At 37.4% G+C, this 26,501-nt stretch overlaps 1 protein-coding gene across 1 annotated transcript in view; it reads left to right on the forward strand.

Moving 5' to 3' along the window:
* GALNT9 (polypeptide N-acetylgalactosaminyltransferase 9) overlaps positions 1 to 26,501 on the forward strand; it is an 85,940-nt gene continuing 59,439 nt past the window's right edge. The window contains exons 1-2 of the mRNA XM_053471510.1: positions 1 to 742; positions 17,634 to 17,814. Of these exons, the coding sequence (XP_053327485.1) occupies positions 502 to 742; positions 17,634 to 17,814 (422 nt within the window). The 5' untranslated portion in view covers positions 1 to 501. The remainder of the gene's footprint in view (positions 743 to 17,633; positions 17,815 to 26,501) is intronic.

Genomic DNA, 26,501 nt, shown 5'->3' on the forward strand with positions numbered 1-26,501 from the left:
AACACACTGCATCTATTCTGTTACAAGAAGAGACGGGGAGATCGGTGATTGACAATCGTTCTATACACGGGAACGAGTCTCGGAAGGTGGTGCTGAAAGGGACAGCTCCCTGATCTGCCCGGCTCTGAAGCAGCACAGATCCGCTGGAGCGCTAGGGAAGGAGCGTGGTGCTGAAAGAACATCTCCCGTTCACAAAGGGCTGAAGGACTGATCCAGAACAGCCTTCATCGCTGGACTATGACCACGTTCTAACCATCACCCATTAGATATGCTTTTAGGCAAATGCCTCTTTCACCTTCCGTGGCTGATGTTTATTGTGCTGACGCCTGTTTCCAGTAACTCTGAATGGCAGTGGAGCTAGAGGGTCATCTCCCAATGCCTTCATTCCTATTGTCTTCTTCTGTTTGGTCCTTGCAGTAGGTGCCGCTCTGTGCTTGTTCTGCTTGGTGTAAATGCTTGACTTCAGTTGGGATGCCCTGATGCTGGGTCTCCACAGATTTCATGGCGGTGGCACGGAAAATCAAAACTTTGCTGACTGTGAACATACTGGTGTTCGTGGGGATCATCTTGTTTTCGGTATACTGCAGGATCCAGGACAGGTCCCAGGAGCTGGTGCAGATTGTAAGAAGTTCTGATCGCAGGGTGAGGAGCAGAAACACCAAAGTGGGGGCCTTGGTGGATCGGGAGTCCATTCTGCAGAGACTTGACCACCTTGAAGAAGTAGTTTATAACCAACTAAATGGTAAAGACTCAATATGTTATCATATTTATATAAATATTTGTTTTAGTCTGGAACATTTAAGATTTTAATACATCAAGATAGATAGATAGATAGATAGATAGATAGTAAGACAGATACAATACACAAGCACACATTGAAATAAAAAATAGATTTAGACAAATACTCATTATTTTGGAAAGACATCACTTTGGTAATATATGTAGCTCTCTACTTACTCTAATTATGTATGAGGTTGACAATTACCTGGATTCATTCTTGTAGACATGTAATGTTTCATGCCCACATTATATCCGGATCAATTTAGAAAATATGTTTATGGCCACATAGGATGCAAGAGAGTTAAATCTTCATCACAGTATAATATTTGTGGTGTAGACTGCTATATTGTAATAATTGTAATTTATGGATGTTTTTTATTGTATCCATTCTTTTTATTTTTGTTGTATATTTGTGTTGCGAATGTTGGAATTGTTTTACTTCATTTAGGGGACTGATATATTTCGTATAGGATAGCATAGGAGCCTAGTTAATTTAACACAGTAAGCCGATGCAGGCTGAAAGCCTTGAAGTACAAGGGAAAACAGTAATATTAATAATAAGTGAAAGAAAGAAGTTCACCAAATACCCATCTTCGACCTGTCTTTACCAGGCATACACATTCGCTTAACACAGTAAAACTACAATAAAGGAGTGCAGAAAAGCAGTTTTTGTCACGCTATGAATGAAGCTTTAAAAAACGACATTAGGTCAGTGAGCAATCATTTTATTCTGTGAAGGTGACTGCAAACAGTTTACAACCATAGTAATGTGCTCTCCAGGTCTTCATTCACAGCTTTCTGTTAAGTGCTGTTAGTTGTGCATGGTCACGTTTTGTTTCTTATTCCAGAAAAAGACAAATTGCCTGTGATATCAATATGACCACATCCCGCATTTGTTCCAAATACATTGTGTACAGCGGATCTGAGATGTGCGGAAATATTCTCACCTGCGTATTGACGCCTTCCATAAATAAGTTGATAGAAAACCGCACAGCTGGTTATCACATTTTCACTAAGCGCATGTTGACAATGTCACACTTCAACAAATGAGTGCGCTACAATATGATTATAAACCACCTATTTGTATTCCCCTAAATGCTATACGTTTCCGATCTCTACATTTCCGTTCACTTCTAGATAGCGTCAAACCCAGCTATGTGCAACAGTGTTTCCCACACTTTAACTAGCTGTATTGGGTTGCATAGAAACATAGAATTTGACAGCAGAGAAGAAGCATTTGGCTCATCTGTTCTGTCTATTTTCCTGATGTAGAGACTCAAACATTAATCAGTCATGTATTGTCTTAGATTCAGGATAGCTTTATGCATGTTTAAATTCCCGTGGTGTATTAGCCTCTACCACTTCTGCTAGGAAGCTGTGCCACATACCTACAACTCTCTTAGTAAATTAAAGGTCCCTTACATTATGTATACAATATTGTAGGTAATGGTCTAACCAGAGATCTGTGTAGTGGCAGAACCACCTCCTTCTTTTTGCTACTAATGCTTCTAGCTATGCATCCCAGCACCTTGTTTGCTTTTTTCTGATGCTTTATTGTGTTGCCTACTTACGCAGAAATAACTACCCTCGAGTCGCTGGCTTTCTTTGTTGCAGACAGAACAGTGCCCCAATATAATATTTTGCCTTTGGATTCTCAGGTTCCGCATAACATGCATTCTGTTGAACAAATAGCTACTTGATGCAGTTTCTGGCTCTAGGAAAATGCACAGAATGAAATAACTCACCAAACATCGTTTATGTTAAAATGTTAAGAGGGGGCTGCTAGTATTTCCTGAATTCCAAAAATCCCTAAACGGGTGTCCTGATTTCTTAATGAGAAATGTAATGACATCATCATTAAAAATGCATTGGTCATTTTGACCCTGTTCTTCTCTAAAGGTTAAGGTTAATACAGTCCCCTACCTTAGACTTATTTATTTATTTTCTAGTGAGAAAGGGGATTTCTCATCAAGTATCCAAAAAAAACAATTTTGTTCGAAAAGAGCCAGGATAGTGGATGATTAAACACCATGAGTCTTGGTGTATATTGGGGTAATGCTAACATGGCCAGGGGCTACTTCAGTATGTGCTTAGTTCAGAACCCAAAAAGACTTTGTGGAAGAAACACTTGCTGCCAGGGCATCTTGTCAATGGAGATATTACGTTTTAGGACAATTGCTAAGCACAACCAATCAATAGTTATAGGTTAGTTGGAAAACTGTTAAGAATCATTGATCTGGATGATCTCTTGATATACCAAGCAGGTCTTCTCCAATACTCTGTTAAGGTTACTGTATGTATTGTTGCACAGGTTTTTCACTTCTCATTAACATTGGGTAAAATGGGATATCACCTTACAAAATATTGTTCTCATCTTTGAGATTACATATGGAACTTTTGTATAAGAAAACAATTCCAGTGGAAAAGGCAGTGCAATCATCATAGCAACCAAAATCATTGCGCCAGTAGTGTCCTTTATGTAGCACCTCGTTAAAACGAAATACCCCAAATGCATGTAATAATAGGGTGATTTAACATTAGTATTCTGGACAGGACAGGGCAATGGGATTAATGCTTGAAGCAATAGATTTAGGATGTATTTGACTGAATCTCTGCCAACCATTTATCTCATTGCCTGAAAGTATTACAGTTACATCCAGATCACTGGAGCTTAAACCACCTAGGCTGTGGGAAGTCTTTTTAATTCTGCACAAAATGGTGTTAGCAAATTATTCAAAGTTCTAAGTTGTCGAATGTCAAAAACAGGCAGCAAACAATATCTCCAGAAAAAAAATGTTCAATGTTTTCAAAGATTCTATTGCTGATTAGTAGTATTGGAAGATGAACTGAATTATATATCCAGTTTGTTAAAAATATAGTTCTACATCTGGCTTGTGCCTTTTTTGCTTTCATGTTTAGTTGTACATTTAAGATTATGGTGAAAGCTTATGGTTCTAAAAGTCACATAATACATATTCTGGTTCAAGCTGCCTAAATATGTCTATAAACATGTCGATAACCATGTGTCTCACAAACAGATGTCTCTTTCATTTGATCTCACCGTTTAGAGACTTAACATACAATATCGAAATTGTTCTTTGTACATTTGTCCTTTGCCTCATCTGTTATGTTCCACATGAACGCCTATATATTTATTTACACACACACACACACATATATATATATATATATATATATATATATACATACATACATACACAAACATATATACTAAATGTACTTATAGATAACAGAACCATTTGAGTGATAAGGTATGTCTTGGTAACAAGTATAGAAAAACATCAGTTTTTTTGCCAGATGCTTATTGCTGTGATTTTTATCTCACTTTCTGCTATTAATTTAAATTAAAATAATGTCATTATATTACAATATAATAGATGCTATTTAAAAGCTGCAATGTTTTCCTCTTCCAGTTGAATCTGAGGTCCCTGATTACTGGAACCGCAGAGTCTTTATTGTATGAAATTCTGTGCAAACGGTTGCAGTGGGAGTTACTCCCCTTTATACCGGAGTATCAACCCGAGAGTGCGTTATTAGTTCAGAACAATGAGTGTGACATTTTTGACAACCACGTTGTTATATAATGAAATAAAATCAGGGGTAATACACTTCTTTAAGGAACCACCACCCCTTCTGAGTAGTAGTTTTGTAGGCAGGTCAGTGTTTAACTTACCGCTCCTGAAGAATTAAAAAAAAAGCTGTTTTTTAAAATCGAAGACACTTTCTTCATGTCATACTGTATTATTTTTATTCTGAAGTATTTAAATAACAGAAGGAAATGCTTTGTGCAGGTGCAGTCACCATACCAGAACCCAAAGAGTTAAATCAGTTATATGTCTCACAGTCTGTGATGTCTTTCCACAGTAATGCATTTGTGAAAATATTTGTTCATCTAATATCACATCATTGTGTTCTATTCTTGACACGGCCGCTGTAGTGTGTTACTCATCATGGATGAATTGTCTTTCCCAGCATCCAGTACACATGTATGCATAGCAAAAGCAATACCAGTGGTTCCCTGGAATGCACACGCAGAATTTTCAGGACCTTTCATCTTGGTCTATAATCTATTAAAATTGATCTGTAGGAGATTGCGATCCCAGGACAGAACTAGACATACACTCCTAGATGCAATATCCTTAGTTTCATTATCCATTCTTTGTGTCATACACTGTATATAGTGGTTCTGCCAACTACATCCTTGTAGATTTTAGTGCAAAAGCTGTGCAAATCCATAAAATGGGATAAAATTGCGCAATACAGAAGAACAAGAAGAGGGAAACATATTATTTTCTTCAAAAATACAATAGAATAAAACTAAACAATAAACTGAAGTATGGTCAAGAAACATATTCATGCAGTGAACAATTACCTTAATAGCAGCTTTGCACTAAAAGGAAATTCATCCCGCTTCTGCATTGAGTCCAAAGAAAATAGTTCAAAAGGACACATATAACAAAAAACCCCTTTTAACACCCACACAGGCTGTTCAGCCAACATAGTCACTTATAATTTTCAGTAAATGTACAAGTAGGAATCCCCCACAGATGTAATTTAGCTGTGAATTGACAGGATGACCGGATGTGGCTAGCCGCCTGGATAGTTTTGGATACTGACTTTATTAAAATTTCCACCACCATATAATTGTCCTTTCCCTCCTCTTTTTTTTCCTGCTGACCGCTCCTAATAACCCATTGATGAAACTGAAAAATGTTCTGTTTCCCATCCAGAGCGCAACCTTTTATGCCAAAAGCAATTGTAAGGTCAGAGGCATAATTTACCATAATTGCCTCCTTCTCCCCCTTTTGTCACAGTCTCTTTCCAGTAATATACACAAATATCTAAACAAAATGCAATTTGATAAAATTCATGAGTGTTTGCTGCTAGCCTTTTTTTTCCCGTCCTCATTATTATTGGTAATTATTTCAAAGGCTTCAAAATTTACCAGTAGCACAGTAAAATATACGGAGATGAAAGGCTGGAACGTATAAAATCACTGGCCCATGTGATGCTTGAAGCAGAGCTCGGATCTTAACTACTTCAGTAGAGTCTTCAGTGAATGGCAATTCTCTGCACTGGGAAGGTTATCTTTTAAGGGCAGTTTTTGTGCAAAATGGTAAAACCAACCTTCCTGCTGATTTCATTTCTTCACTTTTAGTACGTGACTCCATATAAGAAAATTATTGCGGTGTGATTGTCTTGCGTAATCTCAAGATTATGGTACAAGCAAGAGGTGTACTGTAAAGACCCAGTGCCAGAAAAGTGATGGCTTAACTTGGTTTCCGGTCTGATTCTGCTCCTGCCGAGTCAGATTTAGCTAAGCATCAGGTTTAAACTGACGCTGACTTTTTACTTACCTAATACAGTCTAAGCACCAACCTAGGTGTTTAAGTTGTGCAAGGCCCAAAAACTGGTATTAGGGAGGAATAAATTAAAAATGTAGCCTTGCATTTTGAATGTATTATGTTCTTCGGTTTGCTTCTAATTAGATATATCATTTGTGTTGTAGCTTTAAAAACTTTGAATTTACAGCCCCTTGACACATTAAGCAACTTCTACTGTATGTATTGTATATATACTGTATACTGTATATATATATATATATATATATATACATACTATACATACTAGAGCCCTGCGCTTTTTCAATCCCGCTCCCGCTGATTTTTTTGCCCAATCCCGCCCGCTCCCGCAATGTGGGTGTTCCACTCCCGCCACATTTGTAACCAATCCTCCTTACCTGAACTGCAGATTTCCCGCACAGTCCCCCAAGCCTGCCCTCGAGTTGCTCCCTCACAGCGTCTCTTCTCTTGCTCCACTCAGGAACTAGGCGGAGTCACGGGAAGTGACGTCACATAACGTGACTCCGTTTAGTTCCTGGGCGGAGCAAGACAGGAGACACTGTAAGGGAGCAGCGAGAAGGCAGCCTTGCGGGACTGCGCGGGATTACCGGGAGCCGCAGGTACAGTGCCTGACCGCCGCGCTCCCGCCCGCAGCCCCAGCAAGACCGCCCGCGCCCGCAAGTTTTTTGCGCCTCCCAATGCAGTCCTCTAATACAAACATACTGTATATATAATTAGAACTATAATTATGTTTAGTTTGATCAGCAAAAAAAAAGTAAAGAAAAAGGGGGAAAGAATAGTGGAATTGTGCTTTCCAGATCATTAAGAAAACATTAAATATCGCATGCTGGTCCAAATTACAATCTCTAGGGAACCTTCTCATAGTATAAAAGTGCTGGAGCTTCTGCTACTTGCTAATACGTGATCACAAGCATTACATGGCATTTATATTAGAATTAACTGCTTGGTTGGACTTTGATGCTTGGGTGCAACAAAATAATGAAACCTGGATTGGGAGGAGCATAATGGAAGCATTAAATTCCCTAAAAAGGATTTCGGTGCAGGAATAGGCAACAACTCCACTTCTGAAAAACATATAAAGTGAGGTTGCGCAAATAGGATGTATACTTATCTCTTTAAATTAAGATTAATGTACTTGTAAGGTGGTCAAAGGTTCAAACAACCAAAAAGAAAATATTTTGCATAGTATGTTTAAACCATACAATGGAAAACAATTATGTCTAACCACCGTTGTGTATCTTGTACATTTTATTGAGCCTTGTAGATCCATGCTTAAGAGATATAAAGCTTCAGGTATAAGACAAAGGGAGTCCTCCAGGTACTCTATGAATATATAGCCAAATAGAGACAGATCTGAACTTGTCAACAGAGGAAGACCAGAGGTCAAAAAAAGTGTTCACTTTTCTTAAAGGTATACATCTGCCTACATATAGGTTTGGATATAAAGGTTTAGATATAAGGATATAAAAATATGTAAGCAGATGTATACCTTTTAGTAAAGGGAATGCTTTTTTTTACTATAGAGCACTGTGAATACAGAACGTATAGTGCCTCCTGTAAAGTAGGTCTGTACAAAGCAAGGTCCATAAATATATGGTTTGACAAGTTTAGTGTGGAAAAACCAGAGCCTTCACTCAATGTCTGACTATATTAGTAGGAAGTATCTAAATAAAAGAGACCTCTTTCTGGATCATAGTAGGAATCTACACATTGGTTTTCTTATTAAGTGTTACCTAAATAATATGTAGATCTTATGCCAAAAGTTAGGACATAGAGCCATGATAGAAGGAACAGTGGAAAAGTAATTACCTGCATCCATTTTGTAGTCTTATGTTGAGCTCAAATTTAAAGGGCAGGAAAGAGTACTAGATCTATGATAAAGAAAATTAATTATGTGTATTATGGAAAAAATCATCTACTTAACCTCAAGGTCATTTATGATGAATGCTGACATTTTACAATCTAATTAATGCTTTTAATGTTATGTCGGCTATGTTCCATTCCTATGACCCAATGTGTTTATAGTTTATACGTGTAAATAGCACATAGGCCTCCTTTAATGAAAAGGCTAAAAGCAGCTAGCTGTACTCAGTACTATCACTTAATTGCATTGGTGGAAACCTCCTTGGTGCATTAGAACCAAGGCCTTTTATAAAAATAAACATTCTTTTCCTTGGTGTGATCTCAATAAGGTGTAGTATCAAATGATGCAACAGTTTTCTAGGTAATTTTGGAATCAAGCCAGATTGGACAAATGTATCAGATTTGATCATGCCAAAATATAATATCCCTGTATGAAATTACAATTTTTATTTCACAAGTGCCATGTGTAGGGACTAAAACATCTCTATATCACACACAGTCATGTGAAACAGAAGGTGCACCCTTTTAAAATTGTATGGTTTTACATATCAAGACATAATAACAACCATCTGTTCCTTAGGAGATCTAGAAATTAGGTAAACACAACCTCAGATAAACAACAACATATGACATATTACACCATGATTTATTCAGCAAAAATAAAGCCAAAATGGAGAAGCCATGTGTGAACAACTAAGCACACCCCATAATTCAATAGCTTGTAGGACCAACTTTATCAGCAACTTGAGTTAACCATTGTCTCTCATCATTTTGGAGGAATTCTGGGCCACTCTTCCTTACAACATTGCTTCAGTTCATTGAGGTTTGCGAGCATTTGCTTATGCACAGCTCTCTTAAGGTCCTGCCACAGCATTTCAATCAGGTTGAGGTCTGGACATGTACTGGGCCATCGCACCACCTTGATTCTTTTCTTTTTCAGCCATTCTGTTGTAGATTTGCTGGTGTGCTTAGGATAATTGTCCTGTTGCTTGACCAAGCTTTAGCTGTCGGACCGATGGCCTCACATTTGGCTGTAGTTATGAACTTTAGCATTTAACATGCCAACTGAGGTCTGAGATGTTACTCTTGTTGTTTTGTTTTACAATTTCTCTGAGGATTGGACAGTCTGACCTTGAGGTGAATTTGCTGGGATGTCCACTTCTGGGAAGACTGGCTGTCTTGACTGTTTTCAACTTTTGAATAATCTTTCTCACTGTAGAATATTGGTCGTTAAATTGTTTGGAAATTGCCTTATAACCCTTCCTAGATTGATGGGCAGCAAAAATAGCTTTTCTAAGATCATTGGTAATGTCTTTCCTGCTTGGCATTGTGTTAATACACACCTAAATGCTCCAGACCAGCAAACTGCTAAAACGTCAGCTTTTATAAAGGTGGTAACACTTGCTGAAGATCAATTAATCAAGGAAATTTAATTAACAGTACATGTCTGCTGTGGAAGACCCACCATCACGGTGAAGTGAGTAGCTGGGGCAACACTGTTGCAAGGGGCCCCCTCCAGAATAATTATAATTATTTATATACAAACATATAAATATGCACATATATGTCTATACACACACACACACACATACTTTTTTATTCACATAATTTAGCCTGGACTTAGGCACGAGCATAGGAAAGGGACACAGACAAAGTTGGGGGGGGGCATCATACAAGCAAGTTTTTCCCCACAAAGCTTTATGACAGCTAAGTAACCAAGCAGCCATGAAGAAGACACTCTAAAAATAAATCTTTACATATGGCATGGAAGCTGCGTCTGCCCTAGTGTTACTACACTGATATGCACACAAAGGCATAGCGTACATGTATGAATAAACGCACATAGACATATTATTTTTTATTGTTTTATGTAGCAGCATCATATTCAGCAATGCTGTACAATGGACATACAAGACATAACAAGTAGGGCACAACATAGCAATTTTACTTACAGAAATAAGAAATACAATATGCTTTCCTACAGAGCTATCTTCACATAAATACACATACCCACATACAGTATCTGCATAACCAGTGACTGCTATACAAACCCCAGGCTCCTACCTGCAGAGTATCTCTCTTCCTGTAGCTGCAGGCTGCTGGCTGGAGATCCTCACATAGTAACCATAGTTGCCTTTTGTTTACAAGCAGAGAGCCACATAGCTCCAACTTGCATCATATACCTCAAAATTACGCTCCTTACAGATGATCATGTCACATGATAGGAGGCAGGAAAATGGTCTCTGTAAATATATCTGCAGCAGAGGGTCCCGTGCACCAAGTGGGTCCACATCTGGGCTCCCACATTACCCAGCACAAGAAGTACTGTATGCATGCAGAAGTGGGGACCCCTTTGCCACCAGTGACGCTGGGACAATTGCCCATTGTATATCATTTCCCATGCTGAAGTTATCTCCCTTCTTCTAACCCACCATTACAAGCCAATCAGGAATAACCAATGTCAATATCTTAACAATATTGCAGCTATAAGTAAACAGGCAGATCCCAAGAACAGTAACATAAACAATACCTTTCTGCGACACTATAAACTTTAGGTAGCTCCTGTATATAGCTACAATGCTTATCATAACCTATAAGCATTATTACATAGGTTCATTTATTATACAGAACTGTAACATGTAGGGTATAGGGAAAATGACAGATGTTTATTTGAAGGACTTTAAACTGCAGAATTTACTACAGTTGATATTTGTCTATTTAATACACAGAAGATAAATAATGATTTTCTGTGTGTTTGGACGTGGAGTGGAATAAGAGATTTGGGAGAGGATTATCCTAGCAAATGAATGTTGCTGGTTAAGCCAGGATCATGTTTGACTAGTGTAAATTATCAATCAGGTATCCTTAGTTAAAAAAAAAAGAAAAGAAAGAAGCTAGATGGTATTGCTGACACTGGTTTATATTTTTCATATTCAGCAGTATCATTCAGATACTGATTACACACGATATACTTTAATCAATACACTGGCAGGAATCCCCAGGAGGCTTTATCTCCATGGGGGAGGGTCAGGGATATTATCATACAAACAATAGACCAGTTCTTAGAAGGGTATGATGGATGTGAGATAGCTCTGAACACACATCTGCAGCTTAGCCTTGAATATAATCAGCGACTACAAGAAATTAACTATCCTCCTAATGGTGTACCAGGTGCTGCCAGAGAGATATCATGTTCAGGAGGCTATAACAATTGATTATGTCTTTCCTTTCTGGAAAACAGTGCCAGCTCAAGCAGAAGCTCAGGTTTAAGAGCGCAGTCCTTCGTATGATGTGTAAGGAAGTGGTCATGCATCTTGCTGCTTAATGTCAATTCACCAATATGTCCTTGAGTTTTATTTTTTTTTCTCCTGCCCAAGAACCCCAGTCACCATCAACAGTTTTCAGGAGGTGGAGATGACTGAAGATAGACATCATTTGATGCACCCTTTGTAATTGGGTGCATAACCACCACTAACCATAAAGGAGAACTAGCAGCTTTTAAGCATAATTAAATATTGATTTCTTAAATGTACCTATAGCTTATGCTTTTTATTTTTTAGTCTGCATAATTGTTTTGGAAATACTGATATGTGTTTGGACACATGAAATGTTGGTGGTATGAGGTATGTATGTATATATATATATAGATATATATATATATATATATATCTATATATATATATACCTTTACTTATGTTTATTTTCTGGATTGAAATGAAAAATTGGGTAATTTTTATTAAAATGTTATGGGCTATATCGATTAAAATGAGAGGTACAGCTAGATGGAAAAATCTATGTGTTCTGTATCTTTGTTATCGCTTAATATATGTGTATAATCAGAAATGCCCACAAATCATCCATATAAAGCATCGACTATAACATACTTTATAGTGTAACAGGAAAATAGTTCCCCCCACACTTTTTGTCTGGCACAGGCATGAATACTAATATACAAAGAATGACTGAGTTATACTGTACAGGTGGTAAATATTCTTCGTAAGAACATTTGGGGAGAACAAAAATGAAAGCAAGACAGGGCAGAAATAGTGGGAGAAATAAGTAGAAATAATATATTAAACAGAGCTAGAGTGATGGGTTTTAGATAGAAGAAGCAGAAAAGGAATGAGAGGGGGAAGGAAAGGATAGGCAAGACGGAAGGTATTGCTGTCATACTGTAGATGTGACCCATAGTTAAATAAGTGTGATACATTAGACATTTTTTTCTTGACACCCTGTCTGTGACGTTGGCTTACACCCTAGTGATAAAAGCTAGGGTGCTTCTATCAGCAAATGTTGTGGTTTAGATGTTCAGTTGTGCTATGCAGGCTCAAACTAGCCATTGGATAATGCCTGGTGGGCTTGTCTGCTATGGCCATAACTGGGAACTCTCCAGGGTTGATCCAAAGTCTCTCAGCGAAGCCCTGCTTTTCTGGGTCTTTAGATCAGTTTCGTGTTTGCCTACACCTACTCCCTGCACACTTCTTTCTACCAACCCACCAAAGGCTGTCTACATGCTGCATGCCTTGTCCCTTTACACAGTCATTCCTCTAGATGAAGGAGAGATGAAGGTAGCCTACCTTGAGAAGTTAAGTATTCTGATGGGACCTCCCATAGAGCTTTAATGCAGCTTGTGTGGCAGATCATGTCCTTTAGTGCGTGGCCTCACATCGCAAAAGTGTAAGCTTCGGGGGCAGCTGCATGTACCAAGCAGGTGGCTTCATGTATGTAATTTATGGATCATAGCCTTAATAATTCTAGGCCATAGCCATATAGATAAACAGCCCGTTTAATAGAAAAGAAGGGGAAATAGAACAATTGTGTTATCTTAGGAAGGTTTTGCAGAGTAAGAAGAAAGCAAAAGGGAAAAAAAATAGCTGGTCTAGCCAGTACTGATTATCTGAATGAGTTGCGACTAAATAATAGAGGGCATAATGAAGCAATAAGACAGTGGATCTTTTGCATTTGTAGAGGATTATGGCACATCTGGGCTGGGGTTAAGGAAAGAGGCAGCATGCCAAGAAAAGATAAGCTGCCAGTTTCCTAAATAATCAAGGCTGCTTCGACTTCCTCTACTTACAGAGCTGTATGGTGGACACCGCCAGGATTTCAAAGAAACTGGTATAACATTCATATCATTGTAGAGGAGTTGCACTTCATTAATTGTAATGCTAACTTCAAAACACTTAAGTAGTGCTACAGATTTTGCACTCAACGAGTCCAATGGAGATAAATGACATAAATTGATACAACTAGAAGGTAACAGGAAACAACTCAGATTTCTTTGATCGATTGTAAGCAAGTATTAATTACTGTATTCATTTCTTTACCGGCTATGGTATATTGCTGATTCAAACACTATGAAATGATTGCAAAGAAAGATTGTTATTGCTTCAAAAGAGTCCCAAAAATAATCGAGGTATGGTGTTAAGTTGTATTTTATAAAAATTATGACACATCCTAGCAGGGTGTTAAATCACATGTAACTTTTGTGACTTCGGCTGCTAGTGAAGAGCAAGGTGTATTACCCCTGAGATTGAGACTGTCTATATGGCCTGGGTTGCATATAATGTAGAACCACATACAACCAGGTATGGTTTTCTAAGATAAAAAATGCCAAAGCACTAATCTGCAGGCTGTGTAGTTTAGCCTTTGCTTTCCTACCGATGAACAGCCTCATGCATGCCAAGGATTGAAACACATCAATCACTATCTGGATTATAAGGACACACCCTGACAATAAATTTGGCAACTGTGTTCAATGTCAGGTAGTGGCAGTAAAAGCCAGTATAATATTGTCATGTGAAAAGGGTTATTGTGTCACAAGGAGGAAATGTAATTTTATTTAATTTTACTACTAAGTCAGTGGTAAGACAGTGGTAAGATATAGTTCTTGATATGAATTGAAGTGCAATACAGGGCACCTGTTTTTAAAAAGAACATTATTGAGCCTAACAAACTGGTACAGATTTGGACCAACAAAATAATAAGGGGAATAGAATAGCTTAGTTATGAAGAAACCCTTACGAAAAATTACTGCAGTTTTTTCTGAAGTAATACTGCAGTATTTTGGACATGAAAAAACTGCAATACTGCACTTTTACTGCAGTATTACTGCACATTTACTGCACTTTTTTTTTATATTGCAAACCTACAGTTGTACTTCAAAGTACTGTAGCTTTATTTCATTTGTACTTCAGTACAAAAATAACTGCAGTACAACTGCAGTACAGTGAAGTACAAATGCAGTAAAACTGCAGTAAATGTGCAGTAATACTGCAGTAAAAGTGCAGTATTGCAGTTTTTTCATGTCCAAAAAACTGCAGTATTACTTCAGAAAAAATGCAGTATTTTTTTTGTAAGGGAAGGCTAGAAATTGTGTTTACACTAGAAGAAATTAGACTTACTGGATATCATACACATACTTACAAAGAATAAGAGGTCCTACGCTGAGACTTGAGGAGAGGAGTTTTTATCTAAACAGCTGAATTTAACAGCAAGACCAAAAAATTTAGAACTTATTACTCACAAGGGTTGTGCTATCACATTCAATTTATGGATATTGTTTTAGCAAATATAAGTATTCAGGGATATAAAGATTAATTAGGACATAATTAGTTATAGAATTTTGATCCAGTGAGAAATCAGATTAAAATGTTGTGATCAGGAATAAACTTTTCCCCTTTTTGAGGCACAACTATGAATCTGTGGAATGTGGAGCAACAGCAGGGTTGGACTCAATGGATTTTATGTTTTTTTAACTTAAATTATTAAGTTACAAAAATATCCTTTACCCCTTGCCATAAAAGGAATCAGAAAAATCAGCACTGCAGATCCATTGCTGTATCATATATTATAATATATATAGTTCCGCTGTTGTCAGTGGCTATACTTAGTAAATCTCTATTTACATAGTTGCATAATCTCTCCTTTAATCATACACATTTTTTTCATAGGTAAGCAATGAAATTAGTTTTTTCTCTTGAATAACAGTTTCTATCTTGGCTATCTTAAGATATATATCCTAAAATATGTCTTTTTTTGATAAGCTGTGGCACCCTAGGTTTACGTGTGATCTTGCAGTCCTGGAATGGAAATCTGGCACATGCCCAGTTGGCTGCTGGCCGAGAGCACTCCATGTATCTAGGCGCTTCAATGTGTGGCCACCAGTTCAATATGCACTGCCTCACGCTGTGGAAGCATAAAAACGTAATATGTAGCCTTTCATATCCAGCCTTAGTCCACACTTATGTCATTTGGCGGCCGCCAGCCTTAAGGTGACAGGCCGCCTCTATACCTGGGAACGCTCTGGCTACACGGAGACCGCCCTTGCAGGATGCGGGTAGGTTGTCCCACTGAAGTCAGTGGGTGATTCTGCACCACCACTCCCATGACCCAGAGTTTCCTCTCACTGACCCGGAGGCTCAGAGGAGTGGTGCTTCACCCAGAGTCTCCAGGTGAAACCCAGAGATTTCCAAGGTATGACCACTTCATTATCCCCAATCCGCCCCTGCAGTGCTGTCACCCTATAATTTGGTAGTATGTGCTCTAGTCTGATATATGACAGAATATGCCCCCAACTATTTTTCTCTATTTCTCTAGCATTCCTCCGTTGTAAATATGGTGTCAGATCTCTGCAGACTTATAGTAGGGATCATGAAAATAAACAGAAAATTGCAGTTATAACATCAGTCAAGTTTTGAAAAATATATATATATTGGAGCAGGTTTTTGAGCTTAATATATGCAGAACAGATACTAAAATTCCAGTAAAATTAAGGTAGGAGCTCCCACTCATCCTTACTAAAGTAACACCAAATACATTGAAAGGCTTGGATATAGAAGTTCAACGTGGCCTCACTAAGAAAGAACCATCCATGATGATCATCTTTTGAGGAAAGTACCTATAGACCCTAAGGATGGTCCACTGGTCCTGGGCAGCTCTATGAGGTGGCGGCACATTAAACATTTGGAATATCCTTTTGTCCTATTTTAGAGATTATGTATCTGTTAACTACAATTTATGATGTGTCAGATGAGGGGTAACTATTTTTGGGTTGGCTAACCATGTCTGAAAAATATCTGAAAATCCCTATATATATATATATATATCTCAAGGACACCTCAAAGAGACCATTTTCCTGATGCAAGCAAACAATTGTAACAATATTTCTAAAAACCCTTCTGCAAAAATAGTTTTCCTGTTCTAGAGGTTATACAAAAAAATGAAGGGGGTGATTATCTGCAGTTGCTTGCAAGAGGCTCCTGTGTCACACGTGAAATAAATAGCTACTACTGTATATGCATTATTCACTTATACTGTGAAATATACTATATTTATTCTCAGAATAGATTTTTAAAAAATCTCATTAAACCTGCCTGCTGCTTTAAAGAGATGATGTTGTTCCATCACTTGCTTGGTTGTGAGCAGTGATTTGGAGGCAGATGCAAATTCTGGTGCGTAAACCAACAATTCATAGAATGGAAATATGGCTGCGGGAAACAAATATGCTCCACATTTACCAGCTGCCTGGTAGGAATGGTCAATTTATTGACACATAACACAATCCCTCAGTGACAGGACAACCAGCGCATGTCTGAATAGTGGATTTACTAGATTTACCATATGACAAATAAAGGGACACTGCAATGTGTGTGTTACTAAATGCACATTGATGATCATTTCATGTACTCAGGTGCAATTCAGCAAGTGCATTTATTTTAGAGTTCAGAAATTGAGCTCACACATATCAGTTGAGCTTACATGCTACTGTGCATGCTCAGAAAAAATAGGTTTCTCAATTTCTAGCTCCTCAAAAACAAATGCTCAAGTTTACATCTGATAAATTTCAACATCCATTAAAAAGATAAAACATGGGGGACTAGAGTATCTATTTAAAAAAATGTACTTTGAGACTGTGGCTGGTGACTGCCAATCTTGTGTGTGTTGCCCTTGACTTAACACACCATGTATTATTTAGTACATACATACAGAGTGAGTGTACGTAGGGCAAATGAGACATTTCATAGAATCGGCTACTATAGATAAAAATTAAGATAAGTAGTCACAGTCCAAAAGACAAAGAAATAACGATGAATGAACATGAATGAATTATCCAAAAAATAGATATAGTGAAAGTTGGAAAGCGAGCCCTACCACTGCAGGGAGTCTTCCTCCTGTCTGATGATAGCAGAGATCTTATACAAAGGATAGACCTTTGGAAGCTTCCAGCACATGCACACATCCATTAATTACTGGCCCTGCAGGGCTGGCGATAAAGCATTAAGCAGAGTGGATTTTCCACTGTTTCCCATTAGAATAATAAACCCTCTGAAAGCCTTGATAAGCAGCACAACCTTTCGTAAAAACAATTATCACATTTCAAAATTTTCACGCTCCTGCATTTTAGAATCTTGTTATAGGAAAGGCAAACATCAGCACACTGGAAGAACACAGCCAAATAACTTGAATGACATACTGACATTGGATACAATTTACTTAATTTGCCTTAAGTCATTGAAAAAGACAGGGGTATTTTTGTTGTTTAATATTAAAATGTGTAAGTATTACACAGGTTGTGATATTGTTAATATTTTTTTTTTCTTTTAGGATTAGCTAAACCGATGGGGCTTGTGGAAGGTCCAGGAGGGATTGGACAAGGAGGAATGGCTGCAACCTTGAGAGATGACAGCCATGAATCAGAGACTAAATATGAAGAATATGGTTATAATGCACAGCTCAGTGACAGGATCTCTTTGGACAGGTCGATTCCTGACTATCGACCTAAAAAGTAGGTAGTATGATGTGGGCCATAACTTCATTCTTTGGAATACACTGTGACTCGTTATGACTTTAATGTATAGAAGTTTGCCATGTTTTGCCGTAGATAGAAAAAGAGGAATTTTGGTAAAAAATGATACCTTTATTGGCTAGTTGCTTGCAAGATTTGGATAATACCTTTATTGGCTTACTTACAACTTCTATACTATACTCTTCTATAATAGGCTTTGGCATTGAATACGAATACAATAGGGAAACAAAATGGTAACAGTGTATTGTGTTGGATTTATTGGTGATGCACATTTAAAAGCTTATTGCATCCGTGAATATTAACTTAGGAAAACTATGGTGTCTTTTGGCACCCGACTCACAATTAAATACAGGCGTACATTATCTATTTTGCTTATCTATTATGCTGCAATGTAGACAACTTTAGTGAAACCATATAATTAATGAAAAAGAACAGTTATGTTGAGCTAACTTTCTAAGTATTATACAAGCAAGGCTCTGGATGATAAAGATTGTCAGTTTAACCAATGTTTTATACATAGCATTATTTCAGAATCTGCCAAAAAAAACATTTCCTTGTTCTTCATTTCCATGTTAAATAATACTAGGCGAAACAGAAAGTGACATGAAAATGGTGCTTTTTAAAGGTAATAAAGGTACCAAAATATATAAATTTCCAAAAATGTGAATTGTAGAATTCGATTATTGAAAGGTCTAATGCTAGTCACTTCCAACTGTCAGGATTTGCAGAGATGACACGACTTTCTTTTGTAATGGTTTTGGTTAAAAAGTTATGAACATTCATTTTATTCAAAGAATTCAGAGCTGACGAAACATTCACCTGACTTAACTGGTTTCATCCTTATTTTGTTAAATCATGAGACGATGGAGCTAAGTGTAGCACATGTGTCACAGAAGTCACAATGTTTTAGTAGTACAGAAATTTCAATAAAAGATGAGATGCTATTATATGAACGAAGCAGTTTAGCCAACAAAATGCAGTCTTGCCGCTGTCACAAGTACTTGGACGATTTCCATATTTATTTCACGCCTTTTTTGCTTAAATTTGGGGAAGGAAAGAAGGCAGAAGAAAAAGTACGGTGGGTTATTCAAAGCTGAGACGTGGTTAGTTGTAGAAGTTTTAGTTAAAAAACACAGAATTTAGACAACAAAGAATGGTGAATACCATTTTAGTCAATATTTTATACTTGTTTTGTGTACATTAAAAACATACTTTTCTGTGTCTGTGCACCAAAGATGACTTCTGCAAATATTTGAATGCCGGGTTTCATGTTCCTAGGTTACAGAATATTTGTTGATGTAGCAAAACTAACAGTCAAGGAGTCCACTGCGCTAAACAAACTGCTGTTCTTAACTATAATAAAAAATGCTGGCAGAGCCCAAGACTTCTACAGCCTTTAACAATGTCATCCATTCCCCAGCTCCCTACCTAAACACTTGCCCTGCATGTTTCTGCTTGTATGTAGCCTGGACGGATATGCGCTGTGAGTTAAGTTGCTTATTTCCAAATCCCTCTAGCGTTTAGATCTAATTATTAGAACATTTTTGTTTTTCAAAGCACAGTAGCTCTTAGAACCCTGACTATGCCATATATTAGAAGTTACATAAAAAAACACTGGGGGCTTCTTCACATGGGCTTCACTAAATATTGCTTAGAGTTGATTTCTGTACAAAAAAAGTTATCTTATGCCTCTTTTCCCTCCATTGGATTTGTTATTGATTTAGTTATTTGGCACCAGCTAGGCTTTCTAATTAAGCAGTGTCCTTAATTAGAGTACGAAGCACGGAGCATGGATCTTGATTATTAAGTCTGGCCTGTGGGAAAATAAGCTGGGGATTGGAAAAATCCAAATTAAACAGAATCATAAAACTAAATGACCATACCCCAGGTCCCTCTTGTTGCACAAGCACAATATATCCTGGCTTATTAATTGTTACATTCTTGTTCTGCAGAAAACTTGAATACGATAAGCGTGGTTTCATATGATAACGCTGTGTCGCGTGTCCATTGCAATGTGGAAAAAAAGTATCATTAACTGAACAGACTCAAAACTGACTGTTTAAATTAAGGATTCTTCGTTGTCAATTAAGCAGCGCACTTTAAATTGAATAAGAACTGAATGAACAGGTTATTAAATTTGCAACCGAACAGGTTCTGATTACATTTAAAGCCACAAATCACCCATGAGCCGTTATCAAATATAACAGCTATACAACTTCTGAGTTTGCATGACCAGTATGAATGTCTCACTTTAACATGGCTCTGATTTGGCCTTACCGTATGTCACTGATTCGGGAAAGTCCATAAGCTCTTAGAGAATGCCGATATTGGATATACTAACATATGTTGGAGGATTTAAGGATTTGGTAAAATGAACAGCTGGTAATTATGGCCTGTGAACGACTTTTAGGTGTTAGTTATAGCAACAGATGATGAGCTAAATTAAAAACATCCTTGTTCCTTTGGGGATAGTCCACAATATTTCAATGCATATTTGTAAATAATGATAACAGATTTATACATATAGATACTTTGCATTTATTCATATATGGCCAACACCAGACAACAACTCTTAAAATGCATACAAGGGGTTACATATAAGACGTTTTAGAAATCTCTCAAACTGAGTTTTTTCATGATTTTCTTTTTTGTAGTTTATAACTTTTAAGCTTTATCACAGGCTCCTTGTGAATACTTCAAGAATATGTCAATTAAATATCATACAAAGCATTAGGCCAAATATTAACCCTATGTAGCTATACCCCCAGCTACGTATAATATGGGGATTACCCCAGCCTTTTTATCAAGCTAAGCCAGACACCCTAGCCAACCCTAGCTGCAGGTCACCAGCTCAGAAGGCCCCCTTTACCAACTTACTGTCATCACATTCGACTTCTGGACGGCTACCACCATAGCCCCTCTACTTGCCCTTATATCCCCTCTAACTATCCTGTACCCCCCCTCGGGCAAAATCTGCATACTCATGCTCCCCACGGCTAATATACTTAACCCTTCCATTTGCTGTCTAGCCTGGTCATGCTGCATATACCTATTTGCAATATCATTATTTTAATAACTTTATCAGTTATTCTAAATGTACTGTTGGGTTGTCGTGCTTAGTAAACAATTTTCCAACCTCCACAGAGAACTCTGGCTGTTCTTGAAAACCTTTGTTTTGCTAATTGTGCAAAATGCACAAAATTTGTGACTAAAATTCAGCTTGAGAGACAAAGCACAGCACTTGGGTCCAAACGTTACCCCAGTGAGAAGATTGTGTATAAATTGTCCACTTGTCCACAAATGCCCTGCAATATCTATTAACTACAGTAACACCACTTTTAAAAAAGACAAATTAGGACACATTCACTCGGTTTCTTGCCCCTTTCCTTCATATTTAGCACAATATTTCATTTAAATATGCTATTATTGTTTTGGCAAGGGCCAGCATGATGACAGCTTACACAACATTTGATTTCATAATACACTCAGTGGGTTTTTAGCATCCCTACAAATAATAGTCCCTATATAACAGTAACTTCCATGCATAATTAATATATCATTTCTGTCTGTAACATATGCATTGGTAATAGGGAAAACTGAGAGGGCATAAAAGATCAAGCTTTTCATAATAAACAATGAGGATGGAAGCAGTAGATTGAGGAACCTCAAATCCATTTTTCTGTTTTTTTTAATTTTAGGTTTGTCTATTCTTGCATAATATCTAACATATAATATATCCAAGAAACAATACCACATTTAAGACAGGTTTACAAGGCCATTGTTCTGTGCATGACGTTAAGTGTGATTTCGCCCACAATATGTGGTTATTGTAAGGACATCACAGCTACAGAATGCTCCATGTCCTTCCATTTTTACACAAATGTACAGCGTCTGAGCAAAGGAGTCCATTTGGATAGAAGACCTGTTTTCAGGACAGTCCTAGCTGATTTGAGGCTGTTAGCATCTATATATTCTAATTCATATGTACGATGATCTTACCAAGCTGCTTATGGGGGAGAGCTGATGGAGGGCGCCACTATGAGGTCCTTTGTCTGTTAGTAAGTGCATTCAGAGGAGGATCACATATATAGTTCCATTGGGCTCTAGAAATCTATTTATCAAACAAAGAACAACTAATTATAAGAGTTCCAACACAAACCTGTAAATATATACATTAAATAAATATCCATGAGGCATTAGTACTATATTTTGGCCAAACCACACAAGCTCACTTGCCACATCATCACCATTATGATAAAAATAAAAGCTAATCTGTGAAAAACATAACCACTTAATACCAATTTTCTGGATAGCAACTAAGACATGATATGTGTTTGTTAAATATGGCTACATTTAATGTCACACAAAGTAGTTCTCATTATGGGCAGGGCTGGAGACTCCTGGTATATAACAATCAAGATATAATTCACAATGTGAAGAGTAGGATGTGAAGGAGCAACAATTAGACCTCACAATTAGAAAGCCAGGTAAAGCACAGTAAGAAGGCTGGCATTTGCTTAAGGCTAATGTCAAGCTAAGCAATGTATGTCCTTTAATGTTGGGCAAAGTGGCTGGCTGGGCACAAGGAGATCTTTAGTTCACCAACAGCTGAAGAACTATAAATCATGGATTGAGTACCATGTCCTTGGTAATTCATTTACAACCTGGAGGGGGGCACATTTAGCCTATTTGAAATTGCTATATCTAGCCATCTTAAGCAATTATGGAATTGATAACTTACTTTCATATACAAAGCACTGGGTAAATTCCGTGCAAGCATTCATAGCAAACATTCTTATTTCAAATCAATAAAAACATTTATTGTCATCAGTCCCCTCCATAAGTGTAGTACTTGATTCAATGCCCATCTAAGCAAAGTGTCTCCTACCGCTACCTCGTAAATGTTATTCTTCTTTACCACTGTATATGTTGAGGTTCAGTAATATCCTTTAAAGATCTCAATAATGTTCTTTGCATGAAACTGCACATTGTAGAATATTGTAAAATTAATAGAATGTAGTGACAAAGGGCTTTGGGTTTTAGTTGATATGTGTAGTGCTAAAACACAAGTGTTATTTCACAGACTAAATGGGAACGAAATGTGCGTGCATTGTAAGTGCTTTTAATCCTACCCATTTAGGTTAATATATGGTATGAAAAACAAAAACAGATCCATCGTTAATGGAATGAAGCTGTTACATTCTTAAGCCAAGTGGACGTCTACTAATACAGTAATGGACACTTCTGCTGTATTTGTCCGCTGCATCTGGGAATAGTTTCTTGCGGTACTGTATTTTATTCACTTATCTTCTTTTTAATCCTTTCCTTCTGTTTCTGTATCGTTGTGTGCAATAGACTACACATAAAAATGGTGGCGAGTTTAAAGCTCTGGCAGATGTCAGTCCATCTGTCTGCTTCTATTCAGCCATTGCTTTCACATTGAAAAGTCCCAAATGAATTGATTTTAAGTTTCTGTTTGCAGGCATTATCTAGGTGTAAACAACATATGGAGGAAAGGCATCAGCAGAGTCCGAAATCGGGAAGGTTGCGTTACTGCCCTAATGGGCAGAACTAGGAGTTCAGAAAACATAATTATCCAATGAATACCCGCAGGTGCCAGATGTTGCATCAGCAAGATCCTGTAGTGATCCAGAGAAACAAAGGAAGGGAATTCTTGGGAAACAGCTTAATTTGGAGCAGAAGCATATCATCAATTATTTTGTAGTGACTCCACCATATTTAGCAGTTGCTCCAATTCTGCCTTGATAAATATAGCCCCGAAAGGCCTGCAAGTATATATATTTATATATAATGTACATATAGATCTATATGTATATACTCCCAATTGGCTAGAAATGGTGTCATTCATTCTATAAATATTGATTACTTGATGTTAGTCTTTCAGTTCATCTATGAGTGTATTTAAGCAATTACACATGGATACCACAGTTAGGTGGTAAAATCCCAAACAATAAAAAACTGGTACAAAAGTATAAGAGGTAACAATCTAGTTGGTTGAGGAGGAAGTGAAACAATAGGAGAGGACTGCTTGGATGAGGATATGTTGGTTGAGTCAGGATGAGCTGTCGAGGTTGTCGATTGTTCAGATGGCTTACACAGGATGCTGGCTGAGAGTGTTATGAGGAAAGGTTGGACGCTTCTCAAAAGAGGTGGGTTTTCAGGGAGCGTCCAAAATTTGCATACATAGGAGAAAATCTGACAGAATGGCGAAGGGAATTTTTCAGAAAAGAGCTACAGCATGGGTGAAATCCTGGATGCAGGAGTGGGATGAAGTAATGATGGTAGAAGGGAGACGAAGGTCAGGAGAGGAATGAAGAGGGCGGTTAGAGTCTGTTTGGACTTATTTTAGTCTATGAACTATTGGGGCATTAAGGAAACATCCTAATTTTCCACATCAGAGTTTATAAAACTGTTCAAGACTTAGTTAATATTGAAAACTCCTGTACCATGTTTGCTTACAGATTAATAATTGTGTGTCAAGAAAAGCATAGATAAGCGACTACTTTTACTTTCTGGTCTATACCAGTCTTTAAAAAAATGTTTGCTCTTGTGAAAATTTGCATTTTAAAACGTCAAATTATTTTCCAAAGGATTAAGTTACAGCAGCATTTTTGGCACATCCAAAATCTCCTAAATGCTTGTTACATACTTCAAAGAAAAACTGTTACGGGAAGATTGTTAGAGTTGTGCAAGTGTGCTGATTTGTGCTGTTATCAAAGTGCTAGCAGGTTCCAAATAAAGAAATGTGATGGATCCCTGGGGCCTACAGAGACACTGCAAGTAGCAGATAGCTGAGCTTCACTGTGAATACAAAGCTCTCGGTTTAAAAGAAAAAAGAGATTTTAGCAATTCACATGGATAGATATAGATAGATAGGTAGATAAAAATGTTATTTTAAAATGTTATACTAAATAGTATATATATATATATATATATATATATATATATATATATATATATATATATATAGGCACAAAATACCAAGAATTTAAATAGAAAAATAAATACAAAGTTAATACAACTGATGATGTAATGGCTCTATATACTGTTTTATTCAACTTAACCTAATGAATATATCCACATAAAGCCACGTGTACTTAACTACATTTAACTATACATACTAACCCTGGCATTTATTATTTTTGACCTAGAATTGGGTGTAGGGCTGCCAGCTTTTCCTCCAAAAATACCAGCAATGGTTGTTGGTCACTGAGGTAGTTTTTCTAAGGTCTAGAAAAAACCCCACACTCATGGATGGCTTACTCTCCAAAAACTGTTTGGCTTAGTTCGTTGGTAAAAATAAATCTGTTTTAATAGTGGAATTTGTTGTCATGTTGAAAGGGGTTCTACCTTTAGCAAGGACCATAACATAATTATGAACCAAAGCCTCATACTGTGTAACTCCACCATGAATGGCACTGCAGTTATCTAAAATACAGATGTCCTTATTCCAAAATGTTGTTTGGTAGTTAAACCATGAGAGTGATGAATATAGTATAAAGAGGATAATTGAAATTAATAATGGCAGTGAATTATGTAGAGCTCAATTTCCAGACCAGGGCAGATATGATTATCAACTATCTAGAGAAGAGACCTAAATGAAGGTGCATGGGAACATACTTTGTTCAGATCTTTACTAGAATAATAGAGCAATTACTACCATTTGCCCTATTGACACAGTCTTACGGTTTGCCACAGGATTTAGCCTGTGGGGCAGGGAGGCAATTGCTCTTGGGTCTGGTCCAAATTCTTCATGTAGGACAGGCTGATCTGTTTAAGTAGGGATAGCTCAATGCAACACTGGACAAGTGGGTGCTCAGCAGGGCTACATAACATAACTAATAGCATGATATAGCCAAGCATTGGACCACGGGGAGGTGGGTGGGGATATGTATATGTGCACTTGTGTGGGGGCAGGGGTGCCACTTGCTGTAATGCCTTCTGCGCCAAATGGTGCCAGCTCTCCAACAATTCCAGTTTGGTCAATACAGCCCTTCAATTGAGACTGGTCCACGGACTCTACTCAGCAACAATGTTTGCCTAGGTTTTTGAGAGATATTTGTTTCAGGAGCTGTCAGGAACAATAGCATTAGGAGATACAGTCAGGGAAGTTAGTATGTACATACTGTACTTATATCCACACATGATTATTTAATTGTGCTCTTAGATCACACACTGATCTTGAAAAGGTAAACAAAAGTGTAGAGGTCATTTACCAAACCTTCAGGTAAAAATCTGAGGATAAGCACAGAGCCCTCACACCAGAATTGTCAAATGTGGAAGCATAGGCAGTTCAATTGGATTTTTTACTTCCTTCCATTCAGTTTCATTATATATTCTGATTTTTTCCTAACATATTTTAAACTAAAGTTGTGCTTAATGTTTTGCTTGGTAGATTAATATAGTAATACCTTATATATGTATAATTCTTAGTGGGGTCTAAAAGCCAGACTTGACCCAAAAAGTTGATACACTGGTAAGGCAAAGCAAAAAAACAACAAAAATCTACTGCTGCAGAAAAATTATTAATAGATTATTTATTACATATGAATTTTGGTCTCTGAAGCATTAATTAAAATTCAGACGGACTTCCAATCCTTTCACTGGATATAATTAAAGTAAGTGCATTTCACAAGGGTCTGCGA

This window comes from Spea bombifrons, chromosome 1, assembly GCF_027358695.1.
Source record: "Spea bombifrons isolate aSpeBom1 chromosome 1, aSpeBom1.2.pri, whole genome shotgun sequence".
Classification (NCBI taxonomy): domain Eukaryota; kingdom Metazoa; phylum Chordata; class Amphibia; order Anura; family Pelobatidae; genus Spea; species Spea bombifrons.